This window comes from Aquila chrysaetos, chromosome 21, assembly GCF_900496995.4.
Source record: "Aquila chrysaetos chrysaetos chromosome 21, bAquChr1.4, whole genome shotgun sequence".
Taxonomy (NCBI): domain Eukaryota; kingdom Metazoa; phylum Chordata; class Aves; order Accipitriformes; family Accipitridae; genus Aquila; species Aquila chrysaetos.
In genome coordinates, this window is record NC_044024.1 from 10310810 (window position 1) to 10326334 (window position 15525).

At 45.0% G+C, this 15525-nt stretch overlaps 1 protein-coding gene across 2 annotated transcripts in view; it reads right to left on the reverse strand.

The window, feature by feature from the left end:
- Nucleotides 1-11664: 11664 nt before the first annotated feature.
- LOC115333574 (protein FAM162B-like) overlaps nt 11665-15525 on the reverse strand; it is a 66754-nt gene continuing 62893 nt past the window's right edge. The window contains exons 4-5 of one of the 2 annotated variants that reach the window (XM_041118926.1): nt 13294-13493; nt 11665-11831 (exon numbers count right to left, since the gene is read on the reverse strand). In XM_041118926.1, the coding sequence (XP_040974860.1) occupies nt 11825-11831; nt 13294-13493 (207 nt within the window). In that variant the 3' untranslated portion in view covers nt 11665-11824. The remainder of the gene's footprint in view (nt 11832-13293; nt 13494-15525) is intronic. The other variant, XM_041118927.1, reaches the window with a different exon arrangement.

Here is a 15525-nt window from a genome sequence, read left to right on the forward strand (position 1 = left end):
GGGAGTGAAAAGCAAGCCAGGAGCAAGGAGTGGGGCTCCCAACTGACTTTGAGCTATGCTAAGAAAATGGAGGTGGGGACACACACATGCTTATAGTATTTTGCCTAAATGTTGGTATTTCCTTGTAGTGCCTAAAATGTGCAAGGAAAGCTGGCAGAACCCACCCCTTTTCACTGGCATGCATCCTTGTGAAGGTGAGCTGTAGACTCACCCCAGTGCCATGTTGATGCTGGAAGATGGAGGATGAGGACAAAGCAGATGTGACCTGCAGATGGGAGTGGGAGGGCGTTCAGCATCCTTCTTGCTGCTCTTAGCAACACCCTGGGGCAATCCCATTTCCACACAGCCCTGGCAGAGTCCCCATGGCCAAGGAGGGAGCTGAGCCAGGCTCAGCCCAGGGGATATCACAGTCCCGTGGAAGGGTTCAGGTAGAACAGGCAGAGGGAGGGAGGATGTGTCAGGACATAGTGTCCTTTGAGTATGACAGCCCCATTGCCTCAAGCTTGTCCTTATTTTGCAGGCTGAGTTGTTTCCAATACCTCACCCAGGGTGTGCGGAAGCAGGATAGAGATTGCTCTTGCATAGGCAGTACTCTGCTAAAAGGCTGCGTGGCAAAGGCAGGTGCTATTATTAACCCCAGTGCCCCCATCCCTTCTACATCACGTGCATCTTCCAGTAGCTCTGCAGCACAAACCCTGCAGGCACTGGGGACAGATTACTGTGGTTTTGACAGCCCAGTCATAGGCCAGAAATATGTCCAAGAGGTTGCAATGAGAAGAACACACAAACATAGCTGCGCAGAATTTGCTTTATACATATTGCTTGAGAAGGTTTAACAGGGGCATAATACATGGCCCTGCAGGCAGCGAGGTGTCGTTTCAATAAATGAACAAAGGACCTGGTGTCCCCATTCAGGAGTGTCTTGAAATGTCTTTTGCTACCAACTCTGTCACGCAAGGTCAGCACATTAGTGGAGGAATGAGCTCTGCTGTCACCAGCAGCAGAGCTGCCCTTCAGGGAAAGACAAACTCCTGAGCAGACCCTGGGACCAAGGGAAGCTCTCTGAAAGGCTCAGCCATTGCTTGCACTCATGTTCTGGGACGGTGAATCTCCCAGCAGAGGCTGAGCCAACCAGGCGCCCTTCACATCTGATGACACCATCACCCCTTAACTCCTGCCCCATCAAACATTCCTGTACTTAAATAAGGAAAGGCTGTAACAAGGCTCCAATATTTGCATTCACTTTCCAGGTAAAGTTTTAAGGGCTTATTGGTGAGAATTACACAACCCACTCCCCAAAGCAGCCTGGCTAGTATTACTTTTTTACAAGTAAACCGGTGCTGTATCCATTCATTGCCAGCATTCATTGCATGTTGGTGTGCTCTGTGTTGAATAGCAACTGCCCATCGTGCACTGTAGTGTGTTTGTGTTTGACTTTGAACAAGAGATGAGAGCAGACATTACCCTAAACATTCACAAAGAAATGTCAGCACAGATGAGGCAGTACAGGGGGAGGGATGGAGGTGGGCTCAGCATAGATCATTTACGTCAATGAGGCATGAATAGCTATTCTGGTCACATCATTCTCAGCAATATTAGTTTAATAATGTGATGCAAATCTTCTCTTTAGTGGTAACCTGTAAATAAAACAAGCACTTCTTATTGGAAATATATTGGCTTGGGAAACCTGGCTGGTAGCTTGCAATTTTAAGATTTGTTGTGGGACTTGCATTAAATAACCCTGTGGGAAGAGTTGTCCCTATTGCAAGTCCTGCCAAAGCTTGTTTTGAGAAAGTAACCCCCTTCACTGCTGGTGAGGGCAAGAGCCCAGCTGCCTGGGCACCTCATAATTTCAGAAATACCTGAAACCCCTTAGCACCAAGAACCACTGAGCAGCCTTGAATAGCTGATACTTATCCAGCCAAAGGTGAATTTTGTATTCCTTTCATGTATAGTGCAGCTGTACTGGTGATGGTATTCAAGCACTCTAAGGTGACAGGTGTGTTAGGTTAAAACAACAAATCTCTTAAAAGATGGTTTCTGAGGCCTTTGGTTTCTCTGTAAATTCCTGTCTGCTTTTGCTTTCTGCAGCTGCCTTTAATTCTGAACTGCTGGCTCAGCTTTGCTTTACAATCAGCTTTGGCACAGAACAGATGTGATACAGCTGCATTACAGACTATCGAACTTACTTATTCCTGGGTAAGTTACTCAAATTCTCTGCAGGTAACCTCCAGCAGCTCCTCCTCAGCCTGCTGCTTCCTGGGTGGGCTGCGTGGGGCTGGTTCTTGCATCTGAAGATAGCTTAATGTACACAATTTATTTTTGCTGTTTTGCTGGGGTAATGTCAGATACTTGCACAGTCTCCTTGTGTGAATCACTGTTCACTTCATGTGTTGTATATTTTTTCTTGTCTTTTCTTGTCTGCAGGCTTTGGTATAATGATTTCTCTTGCCACAATCATTGCATATGACTTCACATATGAGACTTTTTTCCATTACCATATTTTTTGCCAACGTACTAACAAGGCTTCCTTTCCAGTTTGTTCATCTTCCCTTCTATACTTTTTCAGGTGTTGTATTGACTTTGTGAGGTGCTAACAGGCCTGTATTTTCAAGCTTTCCTTATACTTCTTGGAAAAATCAATTTTTTTGCCTGCTTCTCTTAGACTCTGCATCTGGACACAAACTTTCCCTGTAACATATACCATGGTAGATCTGGCCTGGCTTCTCATGTTGGTCTTCTCCCACCATTTATAGGAAATTTCTTAGTAACTCAATGGCAGACAAGGCAAAAAGCTGTCTGGTCTTAGCTGAGTGTACAGTTGTGTGTACCAGAATTAGCTGGATAACGCCATTCCCTGTCTCCTCTGCGGGAGATCATGGCTGGATAACCAACAAGGCAACTATCAGAAGCAAAGTACTGTTGATGCTTAGACTGGTGGTTGTACAACCTGGGTAGCAGAGAATACCAAAATTCTTCGGGGAAATCAATGACGAAAGAGCAAAGGAGCCACATCAGTGTTTCACATGGTGTTAGAGGAAGTGGGTTGGCTTGTGGGATGAAAAACACTGGAACTGGGACCAAAAATTGAGTCAGGGGACACAAGAGTAGGAAGTTACTCGTTCTCTATTAAGAGCCTTCATTAAAAAAGCCAGTTCTGTCTGTGATATTTGCTGACATGGAAAATCTAAGCTGTCAGGTGTCATCTTAAAACTTCCTATTCAAGCTATCATTAAGAAAAAAAATCTTGAACACACTAGGCTTATGTCTCAACTAGTGAAACATCTGAAAAAGGCACACGTAGTTAAGAACAACGCTTTGAATTTCTGTAATACCCGGGATAATTTTATCAGAGAGGGATTTATGTGGTGATGCATTACATTAGCCTAGTGCTGTGCAAGACATATGGAAATTAGTGATGGATTAGATTTCAGAAAGCTTATAAAAAGAGTCTTGCAAGACCTTTAACCTTAAAATCGTTCATAGCTGAGCAATCCATTAAAATAAGTATTGAAGTAATCCTTGGCCCATACAGTAGTAAGAAATATGCTAGTGATTAATGGGTTTTGGTTACTTTCTTAAAAGTTTAATACATATCTGTACAGAAAATATCTCTCATAATGGCAGCCACAAGACCTCACTCTGTTGTAAGTAAACTTGGATGTAGAGCTGTGAAAGTTGCATGTGTTTTTTGCTAAGAGCCCATAAACTTTGCTAAGAGCTGGATGCACTGCCAAGGCCCTTTGCAGCCTCCCCGGTGTCTGCACCGCAGCCTGACACAGACACGGTTGCTACCAGCAGCCCAAGATACCTTCTGCAAGGGAGACCACGCCATTTTGGGGGTTTGCTTCATATTGTTGCAGCTCATGCACAAAGGTCACGTGAATGCGCTTTGGCTTTGCTTGGAGCTGCACAGTGCTGGCCAAGTCCCCAGGCGGTGGTGTCTCGTGCGTGGCACACCCAGGGGTCCCCAGGTCTTGCGGTGGCAGCGCTGGTGTTTCACACTCATGAACATCCCCGGCTAGGTCAGGGCTCGGTTTTACCCGTACAGTGGTTTCCTCAGTGTCAGAGCAGATTATTCTGCCAAGGCAGCGATCTGACAGTCTTGTCTACACTGTTTTATTGAGCCTGGCTGCCTAGTGTCACCTAGCATAATTTTCAGGGCTGGAAATAGAAGCTTAATGGTGGAAGTGCAAATCAGATTTTCCTGTTGGACACTCATAGCACTGGCAGCGCGTGGGGCTTGCTGACTCCGCAGGGAACAAGATCACTGTAAAAAGATTCATCACCAGTGATGAGTGCTGGAATATATATGTCTGCACAGAAAAACATTGCCAACGGTCTGCATTTTGAGCTGGTGGTGAGAGGCTTAACGCTGCAGAAAAGGAATTTATCTTGTAATGCAAAGAAAATTCACTTCCACTGTGAACTTGCCTTATTCTCGGTGGCTCCTTTTGCTACCATTGTTGAATGCCAGGTACGAAGCAAGGCAGGCTGGCAGCATCATTTTTTATCAGCAGCGTTGGATGTACACTGGAGAACTGCAGCCTGTCGAGTGTCACGGGCAGGGCTGTGGCCAGGCCAGAGTGGGTGTCCCTGGCCTCACAGGGCAGCCCTTGCTGCCATCCCACGCCGAGGGGCTCCTGCAAGCAGCTACAGCGTGAAAATGATCTGACAGTGTCACTGGCCTCCCCTAAAGGGAGAACAAGGAGGAGGTGGTAGCTATTCCCATTCAGGTCACAGCACCTAGCTGAGCTGTACCCATACCAGAGAAGAGCAGGTACATCTGTCTCCCCCTTTGCAGCTGGGCACAAAGCAGAGGTGTGCTGCACCAGGCTCTGTATCTGCACAGCTCCCGCAGAAGCAATGTCACCTGTGCAGTACCAGCCTGCCAGGGACCACAATCATGCAAGGGTTAGAGTTTATCCTTTGTGAGATGAGCTAGAAATTAATCCCTTTACAGTTTTGCTGGTAGAACAGTCTTCCATTTAACAAGCTGTAACAATCATTTCTGTTCTGATATGGGCCTTCAATTTGATGTACACTGGTACACTTGATGCATGCTTTCTGTTCTTTTTAAAATAATTCTCCAACTCATCCACCTGCTTCTGACATGTTACCTTAGTTTAAATAGGGATGTGCTGCTAATTCCAGTTGCTGCCTATTCAGCACAACACATCGTTTCATGGTATTTTCCATCACTATCACAAGAGCTATTTGTTTTATCATTGCAAGAATGGCATTAGCTCTGCTGACCAGCAAAGGCCATTACCCTTGGCTGCAGCGGCCGCTGGAACAAATGAGGAGACCATCAGTGTGCGTCACACAGCAACTCTGAGAGCTTGCTTTGCCTCCCACCTTTCTCTTCCAGATGTCAGGTGTTAGTGAAATGTGCCAGAGTTTCAGAGTAGTAATCACATCAATTTGAGCAGAGAACAAGCTGTCATAATTCACTGTACTAATGAAAATTATGATGACACCACAACAGAAATCCTTGCCAACCTAATCATCTCGCACCACCATAGCACAAAGTTATTTAAAGACTAATGTTCTTAGTAGCATATACAAGCTTAGGAACAATTTCTGAAGGTGATTAAACACCAAAGCAAAGTGGAGTTGTATGGAGAATTTAGTTGTTGTTTGGTGAGCATGCATTCCTCTAAGCACCAGCATTATTCCTACTGTATTAGAGAAAACAAGTTCAATAAAGCATGATGGAAGAAAAGGTGGGGGAAAGTAATTTTTGGCCAGAGAAGTGCTGGGGATTCAATGTTGCTGCCATGCAGCATTTCACCAGGAAAAGTGTAAATGGGAATGCATACTCAGTTTGCTACCACGGAATTTCCTCACTGTGGATCGTAAAGTTAAATTAATTGGGGAAAAGAAGGATTAAAGAAACCTTCTGAGGAAGGAGACATGATTCAGACTTTCTGTGGTGTGTTAGTTTAGCACCTGTGCAAAGGGAAAAAGAAGGAATTTGTGCATCCCCTCCATCCCCAGCATACAGTCATCACCATGTGCAATAAATACATGTATTTACTTCATCACCTTTTGGGGGGAGTGTGTGGAGGAAAGAATCCACAAAGGTTTATCGGGGAAAAAAAACCCATGAATTCAAATTAGTTTTAGGGAGCTGTAAGAACTAGCTTGTGTGATTTGATCTACTTCAAACTCTATCCCCAGCGGTGACTCATGAAACAGAATGTCAAACTATAGTAAATCCAAGGAATAGATACAGCATTAAAAGACTGAAGGAAAGCCAAAATGAATGTGAAAGTGGGCAGTCAAAAGGAAAAAGAACAAACAAGGAGGCTGGTGGGAGGATGGAGGGGGAACAAAGGGAATCTGAGGCAAGGAGGTGAACTGGGAACGTGACTATGACAGATTCCACAGAAATCTTCCCGTATTTCATTATATATTCTCTACTACCTTATTTGGAGGTATTGTTTCTCAAAAGAAATTTGAAAAAACTGTTTTGAAGGAGGAATGGGTGCCTCAGGCAAGCAAAGGGAGAAATGTGTTTGGATCAGTTCCTCCTTGGCTTGTAGACAAGGACAGGGGAATAATACTTGGGAAGTGTGGTAATTCTCAACTTGTGCTTGCCACTCAACTAAGCATCCAATTCCTATGCTTCTGTGATGTCCAGAAATACAATATCTCACATCAAATTCAAGGCACTGGTGGTACTTTTTCCAGAGGAGACGTGGCCTGTGGTCTTGCAGAGGGCCTCTGACAGCCCAGTGCCAGCAGCCTCACAAGTTTGTACAAGTTCTTGGCTTGGTGCTACCCTGGGATGAACTCTCATACGCTGGGGAAAGGGAGCTGAGCAGCCACCACCATCATAACCTCAAAAGGGGAGATGATGACTGAAGACTGAAAATAAAACCCATGGAAATCCACAAGTTCAGGCTGGGCTGCTGCTGAGGAAAGGCTCTATGTCTTAGTAGCTCTCAGCATCCTGCTCTTGTTTGACTTTGCAGGCCACCATTCTCATTGCGCATATACTCAGAGCTGCTCGCAGCCAGTCTATGTATTCTGATTTCTGAAGAAAATGAGATGTTTGCAATCAGCCTAGCATTGTCTCCCCATGCATATCCCTGGCCATCCTCTAATGAAGTGTGACAGTATGGGTTTCCATCAGCTGAATTTCACTGGACTACAGGACTACTTGTCTATACAGCAAGGAAAACCTGCAAGCCCCGAAGGCACGGCTAGCTTGGTTAGGAGAATAACTCTGCAGATAGCTCAACCCTCTCAGCTCTGAAGATATTTCTGCAGATCCCTCACACAAAGATGCTCCAACCGTCACTCTACAGCCACCTACCTTTGCTGCTGCTCCCTATATCCAGGCAACCTGTGCGTCATCAGCAGTGTAAGAGGGATTTCTGTGTTACCTAGAGTAATGAGAATTGCTGCTACTAGTTTGAAACATAAGCCAGATCCGTGCAGAGCCAGCACAGGTTGCTCTGTCCTGCATCCCCCAGTACCCCCAGGTCCAGGGCAATGACAATGGCTCTTCTCAGAGTCATATTCAGTCCAAGATATCTCACCAAGTGGGAGAAACAAATACAAAGGCAGCTTCAGTGGCTTCAGACCTGCTCAGCTGTGTGCCCTTCGAGCAGCTTGTGGATACCGGAGGACTGACTGCATGCACGTGATAAGCTAAGCGCCTGTATTTATAAGGCATGAGGGCTCTTTCTATTGCACAACATACTAAAGCGTTTACTGTATATTTCTCTCTATTGATCTAGAATCGCTTATTTCCTTTCTTGGGATTTTAAGCCTCTCCATTCAGTTGAGGCAAAAAGAATATATCTTTCCAGTGCAAAAAGGCATTAAATTGCCAGTAAGGTTGTTTTGCTCATGCTAGAGTCTCCAAAAAATGCCTGTGTGTGCCTGGAGCCAGCACTCACAAGGCTGGTAAAGAAGCAGTGACAGCACGTAGCTGTGCTGCACTTTCTGTGGGTGAGGGTGAGCTCCAGCTTCTTGCCTAAAGTGCTATCTGTCTGATCTGAGACCCATTAGCCACAGGGAAAAACTTATCAACCTGTACCGAAATTTTTGGAAGAAGAGTTATAGTTAAGTATCAGTCCATCCACTGTCTGAATTGCTAAACTCTCTTACGTGCTGGAAATCTCCCCTCTGGGAAAATCCTAGGATTTAACCAAGAAAGAGGTGAAGGATTTGTTTTGATTTTAAAGAGGACAAGAAGGAAATGCAAATTGGAGAACTCTTTCAGAAGAGCATCGGATATATGATGGTGCTTTTCAAGCCCTGTCTTGCATCTTAAATGTAGCTTGCAAGGTTAACAAAATCCACAGACGGCCACACTGGGAGTGCTGAATCATTACATTTTACACAGTCCTTCGCACTATGAAATCTGGATGGTTCCCAAGAGTAAGCAATCTGGAAATAAAAATGTGTCTTATCAATAAAATGAAATGGCTTGAAGAAATCTGAGTTTAGTGCTTGGTAAGTCCTAATTGGCTTTGCAAGTATCAGAGGTGACCTTGCCCTTCACAGCTTAGCTATTACAGCGGTGTGCGGGGTTACTGCAAGATAACAACAGCACAGTGGTGATCCTGGTGCTCTTGACAGCCCAAAAGACACCGACCACAGGAGAAATCAGCAGTGAGAAGGGCCGGCAAGAATGGCAAAATGTCCCAGTGGCACCTGATGAGCTGAGGTTTTCATGCCCTGCTTGGGTTAGAAGGCCATAACATTGACTCTCTCTACATCAGATGTTGGCTTATACCTACTTGCAGCCCTACATGCCAGCTGCTTATTTTTTTTTCAAAGACATGAGATACAGACATACAAATCGCTAACATGGGTGAGCTAATAAAAAGACAAGTATAAGTATTCAAACAGCATGAGCTATTTAAATAGGGAAGTTAAACAAAATCCATCCCAACCGGCTTTCAACTCTTAGCCCCATGATCTAAAAATCAATTGATTTTACTTACAGAATGCTAAAACCTCCAGAGGAAACACTCCTCTCTTCTCAGCAGCGTGTGTGGACAGAATAAATTTCAGGGGTTTTACAGTGGTTAGCCAACAGAGACAGCCCAGCAGAGCTCCTTCCACAAGTGCTCTGGTCCCCTCTAGCATACAGACCTTCCCTTTCATCAGTACCATAAGAAAATAAGGGAAATTTGCAGAGCGAAATGTATAGTGAGTCCTCACAGAGGGAACTGGAAACACAGTAGGCTTTAACACACTGCTTGGCTTCAAAGAGTCAGGTTTGAGTGAGATTTCCAGCAACGCCCAGAAGTATCCCCAAAGATGTTTTGAACCACTCTGCCACAAGATGAGCAGAAACTCCCAGAAGGTTTCCCTTCCCTTGCCATGTGGATTTGAGCTGACAAGAGAGGTTTGCCTGCCTAAGAACACACAGGCCTGCCAGGCTTTCACTGCCATTGTTAAAAATCTGCATATTTCATTACCTGTGTTTTGTAACCTGGCACTGAAAACTCACTTTGAGCTAAAATGCGACATTTCTGCCTTGTAATGAGAAAATTGCGCCCTTGTCCACTTAAAAATTCTAATAATACAAATCCAAAATGAGCTTTGCATATTTAAACACTTTTAAATGAAACACTTGGTGTTGGTGAGGAGCGAATGATGACAATTCAGGAGGGGAGCAGGAGAGAACAGTTTTGCTGTTCGCGCTCTCCAGTGCTGCAGGAAAAGCAGTCGGGATGTTAAGTGCTGATGACCTGTCCCAGAGCCGCAGGCAGCCCCGAAACCTGGGAGACCTGAATAATTATTATTTTTCCATCCATATGAACTCTGTGTTTGAGCTACTGCTCTGACTAGCCGCAGCAGGCATTGCTTTGCAGCGAGGGTGGGTGTGATGGGCTCCCTGCCAACATCCATCCCAACACAGCCACCAGACCCTGCCATGGACTGATACTGGGGTTTCTAGAGCTGGAAGCACAAACCAAGGGCTAGGTGGACCCATAAAAGTGTTGCATCTAGTGGCACCTAGTAGGATTTCCTAAAAGGCATGCAAAGATGGAGACTTCATTGCCACAGGCAGGTGTCCCCAGAGCCACTGCAAAGCTCGACCGACCTTGGGGTCACATCTTGCTCCCATGGCTGTGAAACCAGAGCCTTCAATCAAGCGGTTTTCACAGGGGCTCCACAACTTCTGCAGGAAGGCCATCGGTGCCAGCCTCATGGCTTTTATTTGATTTGACAACACAGTGACCATAGCTATCAGGTTTGCTAAGCCTTGGGAGCACAGAATTTTCAGCAAAGGGATGGAGATCTCTTTTGTTTGAAGTCTCCCCTTTGCCCCCCCCCCCCCCCAAATAATTCACATTTCTATAGTTCTAGCAATAAATCCATAGACCTCCAAGGGCAAAAATGGTTAACTACTGACAAACAGTAGTGCCTGGGGTGATATGCTACTGTATAATCTTATGATGGCATGGTAAATAACTAGTGTCATTTTCTTGTAATGTACTTATTACTTTATCAGGATAAACATTAGAGAATACATCACATTTCTTTATGTTTTTCACTTCCTATTAAACTCCTGACTGCTTCAGTGAGCCCACTGTACACAGCATGACTGTGGACTGGTGATCTGTAACTTTCTGCAGTATGATATTATCATTTCTCAAGTCCTGTTCAACTCCAGCTGTAACTTTTCATGGGCAAAGATGGATGCCACGAGCAGAACCCAGGCACAGGCAAAATCTATCTCAATTTATCCTGGACAGAAAAAGTAACTGAGGGTACCTTGCTGAAAGCAAAATATACTGCTTGAATGAATTTACAATAAGTAATAAAATACAGCAGGGAGAGACCATTTACTGTAGGGGAAGAAGGTAATATATGATGTCAGTAATTCACTTTAAAACGATGCTATTAAGCAAGTATAAAGGCGATTATCACCTTTTTTAGGCATTAAAGTTATATTTATAAGCCAGTTGGTGTGTGACATCTACCAATATAAAAGAGCCACTTTTAATTTCTTCCAGAAAAAGCTATATATGTTTTATGCCACTTCCAGGACTGGCAGCTCCCACAGCAATAGCGGAGGACAAAGGCAGGCCAGTGGCTGTCATGAAGGCAAAGTCCACTATCCTCAGGACCAGGTTATAGACACTGAAAAGCCAAATGTCTTACCTAATCCATGGAGGAACTGCTGAGGCCAGACCAGGAGTTAAATCAGTTCTTCTGGCATTAGTCCCCAGCCCGATGCACAGACTCACCTGCATCCCAGCACTGCAGAAACTGAACTAGAAACACCTGCACAGACACTTGCAAGCCAGCGCTGGCTAGCCAACAGCATCGTATTACAGAACCAGATTATTTTAGCATAGATTCAGAAGGGAATACATAACGGAGCATCTGTAGATGTTTTGTGGACATTGGCTTTTTGCAATTTTGTGCTGGTTTCAGAGGAGCCACTTGGGTTGACTTTTGGCTCCTCAACCCAAAATCACAGTCCAGTTCCCTCTGTGCTCCGTTCGCCCTGAGCAGCCCCTAGTCCTGGAGGTGCCCAAACAGGCCACTTGGACCCCTATTCCCCACATTTCTGCCTCAGATTTCTGGCTTCTGTTTTTGAATGTGTGTGCTGGGAATTATACAGAATATCCTTGCACAACACCAGTAACACTTCCCTGTCGCTACAATGAACACGTTACCCACCACAGTCGGATAAGCCAGTGATTTTGCCAGCTCTTCTGATAGTCAGTACGGTCTGTGGAGCTGCAGCTCCCGGAGGCAGGTGATTACAGGGGGATCTCAGCGTCTTCTTTGCTTCCCTGAAAGGCTCAGAATAAAGCCTGAATATGTGCACTCTGAAGACTTAAATCCTAGAAGGAAAAAAAAAAAAAAAAACACCACCAGCTATATTACTTTCTAAATCTCATGATTTGTAAGTCAGTATCATGATTTCAGGGCATTTGGGCTTGGCAAGCAGTCTCAGAGAAGAATCCCCACGCCCCAAACCCCAGACAGGGAGATTTTCCAATGTAGGCTTGACCTTTCTGTCTCTGCACAAGCAAATGCCGATGTGTTTCAGTGACCTGGTGACTGCGGGATTACATTTTGCAGTAACTGCCCTCTAAAGCAACGATCCCTTAGTGCAGGAGGGTTTAATACTGGCTGTGCCGGCGCTGCAGGAACAGCCTGTGGTCTCTGGCGGAAGGGATGCAGAGTTCAGTGCCAGGAAAGTCACTGGGAAGAAAGCAGCAACCTCAATCCCTGTGGATCCTTCAGGTTTTTCTGGCTCTGTGGCTTAACTTCCAGGAAGATGCCTTGGTGAATGAAATCCCCCAAAACATAGATGACCTGGAGGCAGCACTCATCCCACTTACTGTTTATCATCCTAGTGCTCCAATCCAGATGCATTTTAAATAGCTCTTTCAAACAATAGCCAGGCTAATTAGAGTTCATTCTGCATGGGGTTTTCCAAGCCACAGCTGAATCGCAGCAGTGCAGCCAGCACACAAGAGGAGCACCCAGCACAAGTCTCCTGCTCCACTTTAGCTCTAGCCCTTGTCAATATTTTACATTAGAGAGGGCTGAGCAGCACAACCTCTCGGACACAGCTCCGTGCCCTGCTACAGTGCAGATCCACCCTAGCAACATGCAAATCAGCAATGTCACTGATAAAAACCCAACCAAACCAAACCAGACTGTATCTCCATGACATAGGTAGCCAGTGGGGATGCACCATCCCCACTCCACAGGGCGTCCTGTCCCGTGGGTTGCACCATGCCCAGTGCAGCTGCAATGGGATCAGATCAGCTGGGGAAGGCGTCAGGAGAGGGAAAGGAAAGCTTTAACCAAAGATCCCCTGAATCCCTGGATGAAATGACAGCTGGCTCAGTGGTTCCTGTGTTTAAACCAGTAGCTCCTTTTCCCATCAAGAAGTGGGACTCTGGCTGTAGAGGGCAGAGAGGACCTTTACTCTCCAGGCAAGGCATTTCTGTTGATCACAGTTTCTATAATTACTTTATAAATATTGCTTTTACAGTTAAACTCCCCCCATCAAAGCAGAAGCATACTTACTAGATTATTTAGAAAAGCCCATAATTACCAGGCTTTAATTTATTAACAAGATGGGCAATTTAAGCACTATCTTTGGAGATAATGAAATTGTGCTAACTCTGAGACTGAGAAAGAGAACATGAACACCATGGAAACTGTCACGAACAAAAGTCATAATACTGCAGAAATGTAGTTTGCCCAGCTGTTGAAAACACCCAGCACATTCTCTTCTCTTAATATGGAAACCGGACAAATATTACTCAGGCTGCACATGATGCTGACAGAGAACAAAAGACCAGTTTGTGGGTTGCAACGGTGGTTTCCTTTGGTTGCTGCACCAGCTGTACACACGTCTGTGGCACTGACTTCCCGGAGCGTCCTGAGAGGCGAGGCAGGATGCATTCACTGGGAACCCCAGACCGTGTTGAAGGTAACTGCTCTCTCCAGGCACTTTCTAGAGGTATGTTCACTTCTCCAGGGGCCTATTAGAAAAATGGTGAAAAAAAAGAAAAAAAAAACCCAAACCCATTGCTTTTGCCTTTCCTTCCAGTATAAGGCTGTTCACTAGCAACGATGCACACTGAGGTGCTGGGCCCTTTCTGTATAGCCCCAGGAACAGCAAGCACCCCATCTCTGCTCCCCATAATGAGTGTTTCTTTTCCAACAAGTGAGAAACCTCAGGGGCTGCATGTGAGGGACGGGACCAGCCTGCAGGAAATCCCTCTGTTCAGCAGCCCTGGGAACCCGGCTGAGCCTTCGACAGAGACAAATGCCAGCTGCCATCAGCAGTGACCCTTCCCTGGCAGAAAAGCTGCTGCTAGTGGAGTAAGCAGAGGGATGAAGTAGGTATATTTAGCTTTAGGGGCCTGGCAGCAAGATGTCAAGGGATGCTTCGAGACAGACAGAGGTTTCGGAGGATGCTGGAATGCCCCAGCACTGGTGCTGGGGCAGCGTCTCCTTGCAGGGCAGAGGGAGATGTACTGCCCCATAACACAGCCCAACGCTTGGAAAAGGCAGCACAAGACATGAGGAAAGTCTTATTTTCTGGTGACAGAAATACTTCTGCCTCTTTGCTCAGGAGCAGAAATGCTGCCCTGTAATTATTCCTGATCCGGAGCACTAGACAGTAGATACGTGCAAACTGGGCTTCATGCCATTAGATACTTTAATGAGGAGGTCAGTGTATTTTGCATTGAGGGATTTGGGATTTGTACATTAACTGGAGTGGCATGTGTTAGAAGGACATGTGAATTAATGACACTATTTATAACCCATCTCATTATCACACACAGCTTGATGCCTCAGACAGCCACTAATTCTCTTAACAAATTTCTATTGCTGGAAATAAAACTGCTTTGCTTCAGCTGTGATCTGTTAGAAGAATGTTGTTGTTATTGTTTGTTTTTTAATGTAAAAAGCTCTTTTCAAAGAAAGGCTTCATGATTGCATGATGTAACTCCCCTGAGTCCAAGTCTCAGATACAAAAATATTCATGTTGAGTCTGATAAATGAACAATGAACAAATTACATGCTTGATTCCCCTGCTTTGCCTTAGTTTTGATCTCTAATATTAGATTGCTATATTTGTTTTTCAGCTCCTTGTGCACATATTACCAGTGTGTATGTTGCTATAGAAATGTAAAATTCAACATATTGTCCCTTAGATTTTAAAAGAAATATGCCCCTCCTTTTATTTCTGTCCTATTCTTTGACACAAACATAAGAAAACATAGTCTGACAAATATTAAAGCCTCGGATATGATCCCAGCCTTTTCCCTTAAGAGGTTGTAGCATGGCACTGGCTTTTCTGACCCTTTCAGCTGAAAGAGGAAACTGAGGCCTTATCCTGCTTATATAGAAAAAAAGCAAAAAGGCACTTTTTTGTTCTATATGTCTATATCTATACATTTATAAGGGTTTTAAGGACTTACAAGCATAAGGAAGAGTTATAAGGAAACCAGACCATTTTCCTAAACACAGACATCCAACAGCAAAATCCATTCTTTCTCCTGTCTCCTGCCAAGAGAAATCACTATTTGCAAGGTTGGCTGCCTGGGGGCAATGTCTCTGACCTGTCTTCAGTTTCCTCCTCCCATATGTGGATGTGATGACTTTCTAGGCAAAGAATAGCAAGTGTCTGTGCATCTGCTATGGGCTAACTGATGCTCACCTACAAACCAGGGGGATTTTTGCTCCTCCTGTATGCTTTGAGCTGGGACTGGAAGCACTTGGAGGACCCTGGTATCAGTATAGAAAAAATGTCACCTCTCCATGTCTCCTTCAACGAGCCTCTCAGGGCTGTGCAGAAAGGAAGCTCGCGCTTGAGGTGGAGGCACAATGTCTTCATCTGCCCCTAACAGAATCAGAAAAGACAGGAGAGACCACGGCATGGTGGAGAAAGAGCAGGGCTGAGGGTGGAGAAACCTTCTGCTAGGCAATGAGCTATGCTTTTTCTGCTCCTGAGAAAATAAACACTGGGAATCAATTAGCTCTGAATATAAGTGAAAATAATGT